The sequence below is a fragment of the Pezoporus occidentalis genome, unplaced genomic scaffold (assembly GCF_034315485.1).
Source record: "Pezoporus occidentalis ecotype Australia unplaced genomic scaffold, CSIRO_AGI_Poc_V1 ctg85, whole genome shotgun sequence".
Taxonomy (NCBI): Eukaryota; Metazoa; Chordata; class Aves; order Psittaciformes; family Psittacidae; genus Pezoporus; species Pezoporus occidentalis.
In genome coordinates, this window is record NW_026916212.1 from 1,273,477 (window position 1) to 1,292,545 (window position 19,069).

Sequence of the window (19,069 nt, forward strand, 5' to 3'; positions counted from 1 at the left end):
AGTGCAGGCCAGCAAGGGACCTTTTGTGCACAAGCTGAGACCCACACATGAGGCAGGATTCCAAAACCAAACATAACAGAGGTGTGGCAATGTAAAAATTTAGGAATTGCAGGGTGAGAAAGAGGGGTTAGGGTGTAGTACAGCTGATTGCTCTGTGTACTATTCCCAAGAAGCCCTGTGGGTAGAAAGCAGTGATGATTTCCATGCAGCCATTGCTCTGTACTGGGAAGTTCAGGTTTAAGTATTTTCCCAAGATGGCACATGTTTGAGTAATGATCGGCTTGAGGGACCAGGAAGAAATTTTTTTTTCCTTTCTACTAAATTTGACCAAGTGTTTTTGCTTCTGGAAGCAGTATCTGGAAGAACAGCATGTTTAAAATAACAGGACATGATTGTAAAGTGGACACTTTACAAAAAAAAATTTTATCAGCCACTGTTCAGTACAGCCAACAGGGGAGCTGGGTAGTTAACAAATCCCAATTGACTTGGAAAATGACAGGAATACTCTCTGCAGACAAATGCATCCTTTACATCTTCTCACAGTCTCCTTTGTGAATGCAGTAACTGAATGTGAGGAACTTGAAGTAGCAAACCCTCCAAGTATTGGCCTGCAGCATATCAAATACTATACAGGATCCCATAAAATCCTTGATTTTGAGAGGGGAAAAAGGGAAAAGTGAAAGGAAGACCTGGCTCCTTCTGATGCTGTTATTACAGCTTTCTGTGTTAAAATGTATCCCAGCATCCATGTTTCCTCCTTCCCTGAGTTCTGTTGATATTGCTATTTAGGTACTCTGTTTAGCAGACTGTGAAACATATCCAGATCCTTGGCTGGGGTAATTGATTGTAGCTTCGTTAATTCTGGTGGAACTATGCTGATTTATAGCAGCTGGGAATTTGGCCCTCTCCACTTACTACATAAATGCAGCTTCTGCCATTAATAACATGGTTTAACAGCCACTCGTTAATTACGATTTCATATGTTTAAAAGGTATATGCTCAATGTTACACAGTACAAAATATTGAATCCAAAAAGCTTACAATCAAAGGCTGTCTGAACCACGCATGTGTGCCTCAAGAGGAGCAGAAATGACTTTTGCGCTGTGAAGTACAAAAGGAGACAAGAAGTGGTTGTGGAGAGGAAGGAAGTGGGAAAGGACAGCATTCTAATAGCCTCACTTAACGTACTTAACTTCTGTCTTTAGGTTAGACACTCTGCTTCTCCAGATTGCTTGAGCAGTGGGGTAAGGGAGAGCCTCCCTGACATTGCTACTTGGCGGCAGATACTGTCCTTGTTGTGGTTTCAGCTATTTTGGTTTAGGACCCCATCGCTGTAAGTTCTTGGAATTGAAGAGTTCCATAGAGGATGCTCTCATCCCGTTTCCTGCATATCCTTTTTAATTTGCAAATTAAACAATCATAAAATATCTATGGTGGTACCTGTGTTTGCTGAGGACCTATATCCATGTTTTTCAGGAGGCTGTTGAGGAAGGCTGTGACACTTTCCCATGGATAAATGCTATTGGATCCATCAAGGACGATGACAATGTCCAACTGGTTTTTACACTCTGCAATGCAAATTGCCATGTAAGAATTGATACTAACAAAGATGAATTATATCTCAGAGCTCCAGTTACTTTTGTGATCAGTAACAAATGCATGTCCTTCTCAGCTGGGCTGAACTTACATGTTTTGTGTTCCCCTTGCCAGCAAGGCACTTCTTTGTAAGCAGAAATTTAAGAATGGGATTAGAAAATCACATAACTGAAGTGACCCCTACCTTCTTCAACATCAGCCCTCTTAGATTTTTCCAAAGGACCAGGTCTTTAAGATTTTTATCTATACTACTAAACTGGGCTTGTATGAGATCTTAACATGGTGTCAGTATTTAAAAAGACCTTTGGCCATAAGTAAAAAGCATAAGCAACTATTTTTAGCAATTGTGTTTGGATATTACATAGTGCTCTAATGATTGTTTATACTGAGATAAATTCCAAAAGTAGCAAGAATTTAGGTTATATACGGACAATGAAAACATTTACTTAACTTGGTAATGCTGGTAGCTAAGTTAAACAGTTCATATTTTTTTGTATGCCTATGTGTATACATTTGTCTTGCTTGGCACTTCATATTTCTGGATACACAAAAGAATTCCTGTGGCCTGCATACCTTGCACAGATGGAGCAATTGCCTTTATGGTTTCAAAAGTTGAACTGACATTAGAGCAAACTCCAGTTGTGTAATGCAGACGCCCACATTTGTAAGCATAAAGTGGTCCACATGCCTTTAAAAGATGAAAAAGGGTGAAAGGTTTTTGTTGTGGTACCTGAGGAAAAAACAGACTTCTTTTAAAGCTGTCAAAAAGTACTTTCTTACCAGAAAGCCTCCTCTTGGGTTAGTCACTAAGGTTGTTCCAAGTGTCATGTTTTCTTTTACTTCCACAACGTTAGGAACTGAAGTAGCAGCTATAAATAGATTAAAATGTTAAGTATTTGGGAACATGAAAACAAAATATTAAAGTATATATCCCCTACCATGGAGCTTCTAGCTTCTAAAATAAAACCCAGACTGATACTGGTTTCATCAAATATTTTAGCACCCTTCCTCCTCCTTCTTCAATTACAATAATCAAGAAAAAATTCTGATTCTGGCTTTTATCCCAGAAATAAATGAAATGTCTGGGTTGCTGTCTCAAATAGTTTTCTTGAACTGCAAAAAAGAAAGAAGTTAAAATAACAGCACAATGAAAGCAAGAGATTACTGTTACCACAGTTTTGTTAATTAAAAAACAAACATTCATTTTTTACCCTGTCCTGCTATAAATGATTTAACAGTTTTATATTTGTTACTGTTAGGTTACATTATTGACATTTAGGCTTTCAAGGGAAAAGAGGAGACAAAAAATACCACAACAGGTATACTTAGTGAAATTCATATAAATTGGGCATATTCCTGTTTACATCATGTATCTCTTGACATGAGCAAGAAAATGATCAATATTTACCCACATCAAAGTAAGATGCATCAGCCTGGTTACATCTTGCTAAAAGTTTACTGATGGCATTACGAAGGCTCTTTGGAAAGGGTAACCCATGAGTCCATGCTCCATGGCCTTTCTTGCTCCATGGCCAGGACTACCAACCACAGTCAATTAATGCTGGTCATAATAAAGTTTTAAAACCACAGCCAAATGCCTATTCTAAAATTATGAGCATGTTTTCCATAGGACAATGAGAATCTTTAAAATACATTTATTTTTGATGTTGCAAACACAACTTCCTTCACATTTAGCTCTGGAGTCCTAAGTAAATTTTCTCTGTAGAAACAATTCTAATGCATATTTACTAGCTAAAAATCTCCTAAGATTTAACCTCTATTATCCCTCCACACAACACAGCTTTATTTTTTCTCATACCTGGTAAGTTTAGTTTTGTGCAGGGTGATTGGCTGTCCGTTCCTACAGGGCATTTGTATACATCTCCTGTTCTTTTTTCAGGCTGGCCAACTAACGGTGAACCAATAAGTACCCTGGAAATGAAATAAGTTACCTGAAATTTCTTATTTCTTAAGAAAGACATGAAAGTCAGAAAATAAAACTTAGAGAGCACAGCTACAGCAAGCTGCTGTGCTATGAGTACAGGATGGACAGCAAGAAAAGTATCTGTTACTTCAGATACAAGCAAAAGCAGACAATCTTCTCTTTAATAAGGACACAGAAAGAAATTTGTCTATAAAACAAATTACATAATAGACCAACAATTTTAAAAATTCCACTGGAAAATGAATGCAATATTGGTGAGTGGATGACAAGTATTAAAAGTAATAAAAAAAGAAAGAGCTTTTTCATTTAATAGCTCCTTGATCTTTAATATATTTTAGAAGAAATCGTATTTTCAATGCTGAGAGACCAAATGCAAAAGGAGAGGCTCACAAGCATCCAGAAAAATTCAGTCTAAAGTAATGTGAGCCAGGAGCATAAAATACATTGTTTTACCTCCTTAATAAAAAATAATGTTATTAAAAGTCTTATTAAAAGAAATCTCAATTTTTAAAAACGGTAAGGATTTTTATCCTGTGCATTTTTTTTTTCAAAATTTGGTGTGATCAAACATCGCTATTCTCATGTAGTACTTTGTAAGCAACACAAATTAGCATCCACTGTTAAATCCAGTTTTAAGTAGGAAACACTGTTTAGAGGTGCACACTGTTTTTGTTCCCAAGTCTTTATTGGCTACACTAATTAGTCCAGCATTACCCAGCAGATAACAACTGGCTCCATTACATGTGTAAGGAAGAACTTGGATTAAATTAGAAATTACAGGCTACACAGGAAAGAGTGTGTACTTTATGAGTAGTAGTTGGGTTAAGTTTTGCTCCTGGACATAAGTGTCCTAAGGGTGAAGACTTATTGAGAGAACCATTTCAACATTTAATCATAAACTAATGGGTCCAGACAGAAGATACTTGAATAGAATGACATAATATGTAAAATGTAGCCTACAAAAAAAAAAAAAAAAGAGAAAGACAGGAAAAATTTTTTTCACTATTACTAGATTTACTAACTCTAAATTACATACTCTGAATATATACTAGATTTTACTGCTCTTCCAACTATATGCTGTAATGTGTCCATTTTTTACACCAAACATAGAAATGGGCACCACAGCCTTCCATTTAACCGCAGAGAAGCTGAGTGAGCTTGACATCCTATGGGAGTTGGTCAGTGCTGAGCAGGATCATGTCCCTGTGCTGTTCTTTACTCAGAAGAAAAGGGTGCAATGAAAAGACAGAGGAGATCTGAAAGGCCATTTTGATGTTTTTCAGTGGGGATTTTTTTAGGGGACCACAGTTACATAGAGAAACAACCACAGCCAGGTTCACGGAACTTCTGTTGCTGAAAAGCCCTATCTGTGGTATCTAGGTAGCATTATAGCAATTGACAAAGCACCACAAAGCTGCTTTATATATTAAACTGTCAACCTTCAGATTTCCTGCTCTGGATGGTGCTATGCTGAAAGCAACTTGGAAGCCTGACAGTTTAACAGCAGCTCTGGAGTTAATTTCAGAGATGTTCAGATCTAGTACACTAGTTTAGATTCCTGTCTTCCTTCAGCTACTGGAAGAGCTACCATTTCCAGCTCATACTATTTTTTGGTCTTGAACGGTTTCAGGACAGTTTACAACAATATAGCTAACTCTGCAAAATCCGAGCTCCTAGGACAGATATCATTTCCTGAAGGTCTAAATTAGCTCAAAGAAGGTCATTATTATGCTCCCATGACCCTCATCCTACAACAAGGATGCAAACAAGAGCTAGTATTTTCAAAAGCAGGCTCTGCAGTTTCAATTCTATGAACATTGCCTATGACTAATGGTTAACACTGTGTCACAGTAGTGGCCAGACTCTTGGCATCAGGCAGCCCCTGCACTTGTGTGAGGAATTTCTCGGGCGCTGAAGAACAGTCCAACCTGGTTGTCACACAGTCAAATGCCTGTTGTCCCAGGCTGCCCATGGGAGTCCTTGGATTTACCAAGAATATCAAATTACTGGCAAAGCTCTGTGAAAAACAGAGCAATCTTCGAATAAGCATGCAGACCTCAGGATTCTCAAACCTTTTTACCATGAAATTGTTATTTCAGTCCTCCAGCCCAGTGGTTAGCCTGTGAAGTTTATTTTTACAAGAGAAAAGCATAAGCAGGTATTTATCAGAAGGCCAAGAAGAAATGATACCAGTAAGCATGCCAAAATGTAAGTTATAGTTCAGGAGAACAACAAGAAGGAAAAGACAGGTTAAGAAGGCTCCAAGTCCCAAATATGAATGTATTATTAATTGTAAAATATAATTAGCTCTCCAAAAGGAAGGGTAGACTACTGTATTAATAAATATTTTGACAGGGAAATCTTCCCACCAGTTAAAGTCTCAGTTCAGACAACCTCTAACAGAAAACTTCAAGAGAAAAGTACATCATACAGATTAGTTAGGTAAAACAGAAAAAGAATTAGGTAAAACAGAATGGCAATTTCACTGCCAATACATAAGCACAAGGAAAAGATAATGATTTTATTTGGGAAATGGAAGAAAGAGGGCTCAGGCAAAACACAGAACTTTCTCAGCTCCATCAAGGAGGAAATTTACCCACTTTGTGAAATCATTTATGTCTTTGAGGAAATAAAGGTAGATATAAATTTGGATCTTTCAGCTTCCCAATGTTTTTATGTTTCCTTACGACTGTGTATTTAAGAAATATGACTGTCAGAATCTGACCTTTATGTGTCAGGCATACTTATAAATAATAGTATAATGTCTGAGTCAGTGAATACCCTGATAATTTGGAGTTTCCATATAAGAAAAGAAAAACAGCTTACCATTTCCCTTCCTCATTTTCATACTGTTGGACGGTGTACCCAAACATGTCTTCCAGAGGCCCACTGAAGGTCATTGCATTTTTCACATCAACATTGGAAGAGCCAACGAGGTGAAAGAGAGCTTTAAAAAAAAAGTAATATGTAGCAATACACATAAGACCCCAGACTTTTCAGAAATCAGTGTTCAGTTATACTTAAGTGAGGGTACAAGACAGGGGTTGAAAGTGGCATATACATGTGTATGCAGCTAAATTCAGAAATGTTAGCAACTGGACTTCTGTACCCAAAACTTATTTTGAAAAGTCCATCACTCATTGGTAAATCACAATTCAAATAATATTAAGTAAAACATTATTACCTTTAAAAGTAAATATTTTTTTGTTACTTTTACTCCTTTTAGCTCCACACATTTCTAGTATAAGTATTATACACAAAATGTTCCTTCCCTCATTCAAGGTAGTAGGTTCTAAAATATTAATAAATTTGAGAATTAACTAATTTTCAACTGTTTGCAGAAGACATACACAGGAAAAGAATGTGGAAAAGCTTTCAAATGTATTTAATTTTAATCTATATTGGACAAAAAAAATATACAGTTTTCTCTTTATTCTATTGTAGAGTACTTGTAGACCTTTCATATTTGGAAATGATTAAAATAAATTTTTAAAGCAACCAGGTGTTGTTATCTCAAATACACCTATATGTGACTATTTGCAGAAATCCAACATTCACCCTCTTATGAAAAGTTTCTCTGCAACAGTGGTGTTGGACTATGATGAGATCAGCCATGAGAGCAGTTGCTTCTTCAGACTGATTTCCCACACTCTAAAGCTCAGTGACCATCATCAGGGAAAATACTGTAAAAATATGGCTGTATAGCAAGTTTCAGAGAAAATGAGGCATCTGGGGTGAAAACTTCAGTTTGAAGCAATAATCATAACCCACTGTGAGGCTCATTAAGAGGTCAAAATTACTATTTATGCATAAAAATAAGGCTAATCATCTTTATTTTTTTTCTTACAGTGATCTCTTCCATCTTTGTCTTGTTGAAGTCAGTTTCAAAACACACCACTGACTGCTGCTGCAGATCTGTCTATTTAATTCACAAGAGCCAAAAATTATTTAAATTTGTAGAACACCATGACTACTTAAAAACACAATTATACACAACTTCCATTTAATTTCAAAGAAGCATTTTATGGTAATTGGCTGACATTTAAAAGTTACATAAAAATAGCCAAATCCATAGTACTTGCTGCATGTCAAAGATCCTAAATAATGTCCAGTTACTAAAATACATCTGTGTTATTCACCACTGAGATGATATTCTCCCAGAAAGCTTGTTACTATAATTAAGCTCCCAAGTGGTCAATGCTAATCCATTTCTCTTAGCATCTTGCTTCCTGCTTAATGCAGCAAAATTATCACAGAAGACTATTTATCACTCAGGAGGCATTTCCAGTTTCACTGGACAGCCAAAAAGGAAAAGTTTCCTTTGTGTTAAAAATAACTCAAATGGAGGTTTTCCTACTCCAGACAGTCAGGAAATATAAAGAAGTGAACAAACTAAAACAGAGTTTATTTTTATTCTTCAGAAAAGATTCATTGCAAGTGATAAGAAAAAATTCATGGCTGTTAGTCTGATGGGAAATAATTTGCCAGAAGAGTAATCCATGCATCTTTTGTCTTCCTTAAACATTTATGTTTAAAGAAATTCTGCTATCCCTGTTCATTTGCAATAGGCGTTTTCATCCTCTACTCTTGCTCATCAAAGCATAATTAAAATCAATAAAATAAATTTTAGAAAATTCACTTGTAACTGGTTCAAATTTTTCCCCTTTTCTCACCTTACAATGATAATTGTAAATTATTATGGTATGAAATACTAAAGGTCACAGATTTCAGCTCATCTGTTCCAATTTACTTTCCCATAAAGCCACAGAAGGTTGGACGTGCACTTCGTGTTTTGTACACTTCAGCACATATTGACAACTCTTGTGATTTGCATGGTGCACTGACTACGCTAAATGGTCTCGAAGTTTCCTGAATCTGTTATGCAATATACCAGAATCTTGCCATTTAATGACTACACTTCATTAAAATGGAAAAGATAATCCTCATAGTTATAAAATAAAGTTTGAAAATATGAAATGCTAAAGCGAGAAAACTAGAAGAGAAATAAAAAATGCCAGTTCTTTGCTACTAACCACCCAAATCCTTGTGCTTCTGAGGAAGGTTAAATTAGAACCAGCAATTATAACACATCCTAAAAAATAAAGCTAGAGGAATCCAAAGAAGCTAGATGGACCAGACTAGTCAGAAATAAAAAAAGAGGCGACTCCATACAGTAAGGAACATTACCAGTAGACTTTGCTGACAAGGTCTACTTGTCAAGATCCTTTGTCAACAATGTCATTTTGGATGCTAAATGTTACATATTCAGTGGATAACTGAGCAAGCTAGTGGCAGACAAAACCACTGCAGGTTTACAAACTATGCAGAGCACACATCTGGTTCAGGAAATCCCCTCAGATGGAATTATTTGGAAGCTGGGAAAGGAATATTATATATGCTTGCTCAGTTATTTTTTGTCTCTGGGTATCAGCTTACATGTACTCCTGAAGACATGATACTGAACAAAAACCAGCTTTGATTTAATCCAGGACGGCTATCCTTTTGGTGTCTCATCTTCTCATTCTATCTTAGCTGGAAATCAGATGCTTTGAAGTTTGACTTCATACACAAACTCTGGGGCATATTTTAATAAGAAAATGCATTACATGACCTTCTGTAGCTTCCATGTGCTATGAAACATTATGAGCATAAAGCTTTTGAATAAAAGTAAGGGCCATGATAAGCAGTGTAAGATTAACTTCTTATAAGTAGTAGATTTAAAAGTATCATACTACATTTTCCACAGATTCTGTAAAAGGAAATGTTAATAGTCAGATCTGCATATTTAGATCTGCAGGTGGTAAATGGAGTGAGTGGAGTTTACAGTGACCCACGATACACTGGTAACTAACAATAATCTACTGGCTTATGGCAAACCTGGCTTTTACGTTTTGTTTCATTCTTCAGTACCGAAGAACATTGTGCATAAGCTGACGATTCAGAACATTTAAAAAGATCACTGATTGTGACTATGAAAATGATACTTTGTATTAATAACAGTATCTAGCTTACACTCCTCCAAACTTCCACTTCCAAAAATGCATGCATTCTCATGTGTTCCTAGGAAACTTGTGTATATGAATTAAATACTATTGGCAAAAGCAGTGGAAAAAGAAGAGCTACAAGGAAGTTAGAGAAGTTTCTATTCAGACATGGGGATTAAGGAAAAAAAAATTTTTTTTTTTTGTAAGGTACATAGTATTTGACTATATATTTAATCACAATTAATGTAGATAAATTAACACTATTTTTTCAGACATGGATGACTAAACCGATCAGAATGACTAAAATACAGATCAAAAATTCAGAATATGAATGTTTAACAGAGGATAAAACTGAAGTTCCAGCTTTTAACTTCATGTTCTACAAGAAACAAAGCACTGTAGAAAACCTGGGACAATGTCCCTCTCACTACCAATTTAAACTGAGAACACTAGCTGATACGCATGCAGGACTCTTTGTTGAGCACAGTTTGTACCTATACGTCAAAGGTTGACACTCAGTCACCAAGACAACAACCCAAATAGTTCTATTACAGACTCAAGAGCAGTAGCTCATACTTGTCCAGTAGCCACTAATAAATTTTTTTCTGTTTTATTTAATGAGATCTTTTAACCAAACGTTCGTGCTGTCTGCCTTGTTACTCTTCATGCAAAACTAGATTTCCCTGGGACTCAACCATGTGTATTGCCTGGCTACTCTAACATTTGCAAACAGAGAACTGCAGAATAGATTCCCTCACTTTCCTAAAACAGATGGGTATAAACATAACCCAAAATGGAGAACAAAGCTGAACACCTGGCTATTTACTGATGGAAAATAGATCACCACAAATCACGACAATAAATGACATAATGAAGATTGATTTAGCCAAGAGAAGAGAGTAAATTCAGTTAGGATATTTTATCTGTACATCGTCTGTAGCAAAAAACAATTGCATCCTCTACAAATTGTGGTTATCCTGAAAATACAACTGTTTTTTGCAAAAAATGTGAAAGGACAAATTTGCACTTTGTACTGAAGAGGGCTCACACGCTGGCTGCATCCCACTTTTCCCCACCAGCATGTGGTCAAAGTGGTATTTTTTGTTCCATTTCACACCTACTGCTCTAGCATTTCAGGTGTCCTTACCAATTTCCTCTGCATTTTGACAAACAAAGGGGGTCTAAGTGCAATCAAGGAGAACAACAAACCGAGTTGAAATGTCTCACAAAAGTATGCACAACTGGAAAACATTGGACAACTCAAAAAACCCTGCTTCTACCCTGGAAAATAAAAGAGGATAGAGAAACTGAAGCTGACGACTAATATAAGATAAAACTATTAAACGGAGTTCTCATATAGCTGGACCTCTTGCAAAAATAAATTTTAAAAATAAATTTTAAAAAATGTCTTGTACAGTACATATTACAACCAGTGATGCTGTGAGGATATTTTAAAGACCTGCAAATGACAAAGGAGTGCAATATAGCAACAAGGAACAGTGAATCTAATCAAAATGTGGTACTAGGAAGGATGTCCTAGTTTAAAAGGCAATAACTGATTGCCTTTAAAAGTCTTTTATGTTTATATTGTAAAAGACTACCTGTCTCTGTTGTAATCCTAGAAGGAAGCAAACACCATGAATGTAAGCAATTGGGACCCTCATTGAGGGGAGCAGGACTGGGAGCACTGGCTTGGTCTCCCACAAAAATGTATTTTCAAAATGGTGACAAACAATATCATCCTCTTCAGTCAGAAAACTGTCACTTCAGGAAACTAATACCACTGCATGCTGGCCCTTGCAAGCCTGTGCTGCTGCTCTCAGCTATCTGGAATCAAGCCTGCACCAGAGAACAAACTGTATCCTTCAGCAAGTGCAGCACTGAGCCTCAGCAAATAAAACCTCCTGAAAAGTGCATCGTTTAGCTGCACCATGGATTTAGGTTCAGGACTGCATCTGGATGGTAGCAAAGGAAGATTAAATGTGCATGTGGTTGCAAAGATGTGCCTTTAAAAATGCTATTTATGAAATCACGGCTCAAACACGTGAAAGTGGATTTTCTTCACATTTTATTTTTTGCTTCATTTGCTATAATGTCACTGCAGAATCATACCATCTTGTCTTATGAGAAGCAGATTTAGTCACAGACATCCCCAGTGGAAGAAAATACGACAGCATGGTACAATTGCCATCTGTGAGGCTGGGGGGCCACAGTGATCTGGTCTTATAGCGGAAGGCCATGGAGCCTGTGGTAGGAGTTGCTGCTGCATTTAGTCCTGCTTGGCTAAATATCAGCGCATCTGAAGTCAAACTGTATATAAAAAAAAAGTTTCAACTTCTGAAATTACTACTTAAATCAAGCCTTTTATTTTTCAGGGCTACAAAAGAACCTTTGTGTAATTTTCCCTCCAGCATTTTTTCCTTAATCTTTAACCTTTGAAGAGCAAAAGATTGACTTTCTGGCACAAGACCAGATAACTAAGAAAAAAGACTTCTTATTAAAAGTATATAAATATCCCCAAAAGACCAAGAAATATGTTCCAAATTCAGTAGCCACATGCTTTTCAAAACCAATTAAGTGCTTTGTACAACCCATTAAAGAAAGCTGTCTTTGCTGTTTTGTACTAAATAATTTGTACTGGAAAATAGCTTTATAATGCGGTGTCAAGCCTGAAAATATACTGAATAAATGCTTTGTAATGTGGCTCCAAATGAGTAACACAATGCAACATGCAAAACTTTTGGAAGTGCAATAGCAGAGACCTAGAATATATGCCCCTCTCAGTTCACAGCCATCAGAATATAACTATTATGTTCAAAGTTTGGAAAGTAGTCCTCTCATCAGCACAATCCTTAGCACTCTGCAGTTTCTCACAGAAGGGAGAAAAAGCCTTAGAAATATTCAGTCACATACAGAAAACTGTGAGGTCAGCTACTTGACTTGTACAGATATACAGAGGCTTAGCAAATTTAGAAGCTTGATGGAAGTGAAACAACTCCTGGAAAATGTTTCAGCTTGTGTTCAGTGATCTCCAGTCCACATTTTGGATGTAGTTCTTTCATCAACATTTAACTCCAGTCAAGTCCCTACAATCTTTATGTTCCCATGTAGGCCCACCTTCCTTTTCTACCAAAGACCATTTCCTCCTTAACATCCCACTGTAACTGTTGTTTCCTACCATCTAGCTTTATCGATAAGCCCCCAGGACGCTTCACCTCTTGACCTTTCTTTTGAGACAGAAGATATTTATAGTCATCTATAATTAACTCAGATTCCACACAGAAAGCATTGCTAAAATGAACCTGTACATTATTTTCTTACATAAAACCCAGAAGCTTAAGGTGTGAGATTAATTTCACACAAAAAGTGATTAAACAAGGACTCTTTAACCTAAAGAAAAACAAGTTCTTCACAATTCTCTCCAAAACTGCTCATGGACCTGTAGGTTTAACTCTGCACAAAATTCCTCTAGGTCGGTAAGAAGAGTCAGGTATGTTTCAGTTGTTTTCTACTTGCTCAGACACATCGGATGCCAGTTTTGCAGGCTGACATCCTGCCACTGTAAGCTTTCCACTATGCAGACTTAGTGAAAGCAGCATGGGAAGCCAGGTATAGCTACTGCTGTACCTACCAAAACTGTAAAACCCTCAGCAAGCCCCAAAGCCATTTCTTCAGTACTGATTTTTCATTTGACTTCACATTGTTAACTGGACTGCTTTTCCTATGCTAATTAACCTACTTTATATATTTCCAATTAATTTTGTTTCTCTTAGGCTAAGTGAAAGGCCAAGCAGATCCCATGAGAATCTTACAATTTCTTTTAAACAAGCATTAAGCTGAGTATCCAAAACATTATCATTCTTATAATCCAAATTAATTCCTAAATATTTCTAAGTACTCTTTTCAGATTTCCAAAATAATTAAATTATGTATCACTTGCTTAATGGGAGGAAGAAAACCCAATCATTTTTCAATTCTTAAGCAAGTAGCTCCCATACTTTTTCTAGTACATGTAACTAACATAAACAACTTCAAGCAACAGTTCCTTTAACATTATGCCTACAATTCAGTCCAAGAAACAGCTGGATTGTGCGATAGGAAGTAGAACTGGTTAAAACAGTCAGCCCATCAACAATAATACCTGGTTAAAAAAAAATGATATGACCATCCTTATGCAGAGACATCCTATCTTGGTTAATAATCAGTTAACTTAAATGCATTTTTGAAGGAGAGATGTATTTTACAATATCAGAGCTGAAGCTCATGATAAAAGCATGTGAAAGCTTGTACAAATCCCTCTGAGATTTTGAGGCAGAGATGTAGTAATGCTCAATAGTAAGTATAATGCCTACTCTCCATTCAAAGGAGGTTTATTTTGAGGAAAGGGAGACTGGTGACTTTTATCATTATGGAACATGGCCTAAACTTTCATAATTACACTATAATAATATAGGATTAAGGAAAAAGGACCGAATACTCATCACTCTGGCAAATCCTGTGAGTTGGAGGAAGTTACTACCTGTCAGTATTCAAATGTGAATTGCAAATGCCACTGTCACCATAATTTTCATAGAATCATAGAATTGTTAGTGTTGGAAAGGACCTTAACATCACCTAGTTCCAAACCCCCTGCCGTGGGCAGGGACACATTACACTAAATCATATCACCCAAGGCCTCGTCAAACCTGGCCTTGAGCACTGCCAGGGATGGAGCATTCACAACCTCCCTGGGCAACCCATTCCAGTGCCTCACCACCCTCACAGGAAAGAATTTCCTTCTTATATCCAATCTAAACTTCCCCTGTTTAAGTTTTAACCCATTACCCCTTGTCCTGTCACTACAGTCTCTAATGAAGAGTCCCCCTCCAGCATCCCTATAGGCCCCCTTCAGATACTGGAAGGCTGCTAGGAGGTCTCCACACAGCCTTCTCTTCTCCAGGCTGAACAGCCCCAACTTTCTCAACCTATCTTCATACAGGAGGTGCTCCAGTCCCCTGATCATCCTCATGGCCCTTCTCTGGACTTGTTCCAGCAATTCCATGCCCTTTTTATGTTGAGGACACCAGAACTGCACACAATACTCCAAGTGAGGTCTCACAAGAGCAGAATAGAGGGGCAGGATCACCTCCTTCGACCTGCTGGTCACACTGCTTTCGATGCAGCCCAGGTTACGGTTGGCTTTCTGGGCTGCAAGCACACACTAATGGCTCATGTTCATTTTCTCATCAACCAACACCCCCAAGTCCTTCTCCACAGGGCTGCTCTGAATCTCTTCTCTGCCCAACCTGTAGCTGGGCCTGGGATTGCTCTGACCCAGGTGTAGGACCTTGCACTTGGCATGGTTAAACTTCATGAGGTTGGCATCAGCCCACCTCACAAGCGTGTCGAGGTCCCTCTGGATGGCATTCCTTCCCTCCAGCGTATCAACCGAACCGCACAGCTTGGTGTCATCGGCAAACTTGCTGAGGGCGCACTCAATCCCACTGTCCATGTCAGCGACAAAGATGTTGAACAAGACCGGTCCCAGCACCGATCCCTGAGGGAAACCACTCGTTACTGGTCTCCAGATGGACATTGAGCCATTGACCACAACTCTCTGTGTGCAGCCATCCAGCCAATTCTTTATCCACTGAGTGGTCCATCTATCAAATTGATGTCTCTGCAATTTAGAGACAAGGATGTCATGTGGGACAGTGTTGAATGCTTTGCACAAGTCCAGGTAGATGACATCAACTGCTCTACCCCTGTCCATCAATTCTGTAGCCCCATCATAGAAGGCCATCAGATTGGTCAGGCAGGATTTCCCCTTAGTGAAGCCATGCTGGCTGTCAACAAGCACCTTGTTGTTTTTCATGTGCCTTAGCATGCCTTCCAGGAGAATCTGCTGCAAGATTTTGCCAGGCACAGAGGTGAGACTGACTGGTCTGTAATTCCCTGGGTCATCCATTTTAAGTTTCTTTTAAATCCATGCTTTGCCCTTTGTTTTCTCCTGGTCAGCTAACAAGCTATCTTCAAAGAATAGAATAAAAATATTCTGTCTAAAAATCAGAGAAAACTGCCAAACATTGCAAAGTAATGCACTTCTGAGAGAGGATATTCTCACTATATTGCTATTTACACGTAACATAGTCTATTTTCTTTTAAGAGAATGTGAAGCATAGCACCAATAACCTCAAACAGACGATGGGATCTGTCGACACTTCTCAGTCTACCACAGTAAAACTAAAATCAACAATCTATAAAACACCCCAGGACAGAAACTCCTGAATATTCTGGGAAATGCAGTAACCTGAGAACTGTTGCAAAAAAATGCCCAACTGAAAACTCATGTTATTATATCCCTACAAGGATGAAGGACAACAATTATTTTTTTTTTTTTTTTTTTTTCCCTTCCTGACTTGGTATCATTATTCATTAATTTTCCCCCCAGTTGTTTTCAGGGATTGTTGGGCAATTTTCTCAAAGGACAGCAGTCTTAAGGCTAGTATCAGAGTGGAAATGCTTTGGTGGCAATAAAGGCTTTCTGAAAAGCAGCAACTTTTTCCATTTCTTTACTTCACAATGGCTATAAAGTGCTGTCTTTCATCACCTTATACTGAGTACAATCATTGGCTCACTCTCAACCGAACCGTTTTAGGCTTCAAGAAGAGATGAAATCCTCCAAAAGGAAGTGCAAATATCCTGATATGACCCTCTCACACCCAGCTAGCCAGAACACCACAGAATTTAAATCTGAGCCTGTTTTTATGTAGTACATCAAAAACATATGCAGCCAACATGCATGCTAAAAGCCAACAGTTCATATGTCTATAAAATGCAGGCATATCAATTCAGCTCTGATTCAAGAAACTGTAGTAAGTGCAGTGGAAGGGAAAAGATAGAAGCTTACAAATATCTATCTTGTCCTTTAATGCCAAACAAACTCAGCTATGCAGTGATTTGGGAAAAAAACCAAACCAAAACAAGCACCTATAATAATTTTCACTGGAACACAATAGAACATCTATTTTCTGTACTTGAGCCATCTTTTAGTAGAGTAAAAAGGGAACCACTATTTTGCTCCAGTTTCTTATGTCATTGCTACATAAAGATGAACTCCATATTTCCCTGCTTACAATATGCACTCCCGTACTGCAGCAGGGACTTGAAAACTCTTAAACTTTGAACTGCTTCGTAGCACAAAAACTACATTATTTTTCAGACAAACTCATTATATAAATCTAAGAGGTTCCAGCAAAATGTAAATCAGGATATTTATAAAACTGAACTCCATTTAAATGATACAGGGGCATGCTACAATAGTCTAAGATAGAAAACACTTTCACAAACGTTAAGTATCTTAGTAAAGTTTAAACTGGCAGTTTTCTGACAGCAGAACTGGAGAATAAGGGATGAAACCTACTGTTGCTAAAAGCAAATTTTGAATGGTTTAAAAATGCTTGAGTTTAGACTGAAAAATAAAAAAAACACTGTCTTAATAATTCTTTCCTACTGCATATGTTTATCTTTTGCAATGAAGCAACTGTATTGTTGATAATACTTTTCAAGATGTTTTTAAATTTTTTTTCTCCTATCAGTAACTAGAAATATGCCTCCCATGAGAATATAGTTGATAAGAGATTGCCACAACCAGTAATGGAAAATAAGTCACATATTCTTTGAAATGCTGGAATTCCACCATGAATGGTCCCCAGATGCCAGCGCTCTCACACTGCAAGGTCAGAAGGAAGTGCCTCTTCATCCCCAACTGCACAGCAGCAAAACGCCCTCAGGGAACACCAGCTTGTCCTGCAATAGCACCGGGTAGCTGACATTGCCTGTTTCTACAGATCAGCTGTGACCTGCTCACTAGCAAAACCCTGAACTTGTCTCAAGCATGTATGTACCAGCATGGGTAATCACGGTATCAGTTCTCTACCAAGACACACATAGCTTTTCTGGTTTGAAATTTATGAGTGGTCACTGCTAAAAAAGATAATCCTCAGCTGGTATGTCTCCTTACTCGTTTCTACTGATAAATTGTTAACTGTAGTAAGAAATCTGGGGTTTTATTGCACTGGACAGTTTAAATATAAGTAAATATATTTTACATTTTTAATTGAGAAACCCAAGCAGACAAGAATGTGGGAGGGACTGAAAATGACCACAGTGGTCATTAAATCCAATCTTCAATGAACATAAACAACCACAAAATAGCTGCCTAAACCAGGAAGGGCTACAAAACCTACCACCACATACACATCATAAAAGACACTGCACTCTAAGAAAAACTAGAGATTAGGAATACAAAAGTTAGTTCATTTGGACAACAAAACCCCCCAAAACCAACTGGTATTGCACTAGGCAATTCACAAACTGCTGCTATGCACATTGATTTACTTTAATCAGCTTTATTCATTTCACTAAGAAAATCACAGGGGCGTTCACAGGCTTGCCATTTTATATGTTAGTAGGTAAACTCCAGTCTGGATGTGAAGATAGTTTACAGGCAACAATTAAAACTGAACTTCCTGCAAAGGCAGTCCTGTACCAGTAAGTCAGTAAGTGACAGACAGCGTCCACTGAAGACCATCAGAAAAATTGACAAAGCTAAAATGCCAGCTTCACACCAGCATCATTCAGTTGAAATGAGAATGAAATATAACCCTCTAGTGTATGTTAGAACCTTAATCCATGAAATAATCAGATGTGTCGCACTTCATGCGGAATGTCATCTACCATTGTCATTTCACAGTACAGTTTGGAAAACAAGCTGATTTTTAAAATTGCAGTATAATTTTATGGGGATTTAATATTCTTCTTCTATGTTGCATATTTTCATAATCAAGATACTTTTTCTTTAATTAAAAAAACTAATGAATTATCCAAAAGCCCATATATCACCATGAATTATCAATATAGAAAAAAAAGGGAAATATAACCCCCATTTTCAAGAAGGGGAAAATGGACGATTCAGGGAATTACAGACCAGTCAGTCTCACCTCTGTGCCTGGCAAAATCTTGCAGCAGATTCTCCTGGAAGGCATGCTAAGGCACATGAAAATCAACAAGGTGCTTGGTGACAGCCAGCATGGCTTCACTAAGGGGAAATCCTGCCTGACCAATCTGGTGGCCTTCTATGATGGGGCTACAGAACTGATGGACAGGGTAGAGCAGTTGACGTCATCTACCTGGACTTGTGCAAAGCATTCGACACTGTCCTGCATGACATCCTTGTCTCTAAATTGCAGAGACATCAATTTGATAGATGGACCACTCGGTGGATAAAGAACTGGCTGGATGGCCGCACACAAAGAGTTGTGGTCAATGGCTCAATGTCCATCTGGAGACCAGTAACGAGTGGCGTCCCTCAGGGATCGGTGCTGGGACCGGTCTTGTTCAACATCTTTGTCACTGACATGGACAGTGGGATTGAGTGTGACCTCAGCAAGTTTGCAGATGACAACAAGCTGTGTGGTTCAGTTGATACCCTGGAGGGAAGGAATGCCATCCAGAGGGACCTTGACACACTTGTGAGGTGGGCTGATGCCAACCTCATGAGGTT

At 37.9% G+C, this 19,069-nt stretch overlaps 1 protein-coding gene across 2 annotated transcripts in view; it reads right to left on the reverse strand.

Moving 5' to 3' along the window:
* Positions 1 to 19,069, reverse strand: part of LOC134156353 (integrin alpha-1-like) — a 73,633-nt gene that overhangs the window by 35,760 nt on the left and 18,804 nt on the right. For both annotated transcript variants that reach the window (XM_062604316.1, XM_062604317.1), the window contains 5 exons: positions 6,368 to 6,488; positions 3,416 to 3,528; positions 2,377 to 2,465; positions 2,170 to 2,284; positions 1,441 to 1,568 (listed from right to left, as the gene is read on the reverse strand). In XM_062604316.1, coding sequence (XP_062460300.1) covers positions 1,441 to 1,568; positions 2,170 to 2,284; positions 2,377 to 2,465; positions 3,416 to 3,528; positions 6,368 to 6,488 — 566 coding nt within the window. The remainder of the gene's footprint in view (positions 1 to 1,440; positions 1,569 to 2,169; positions 2,285 to 2,376; positions 2,466 to 3,415; positions 3,529 to 6,367; positions 6,489 to 19,069) is intronic.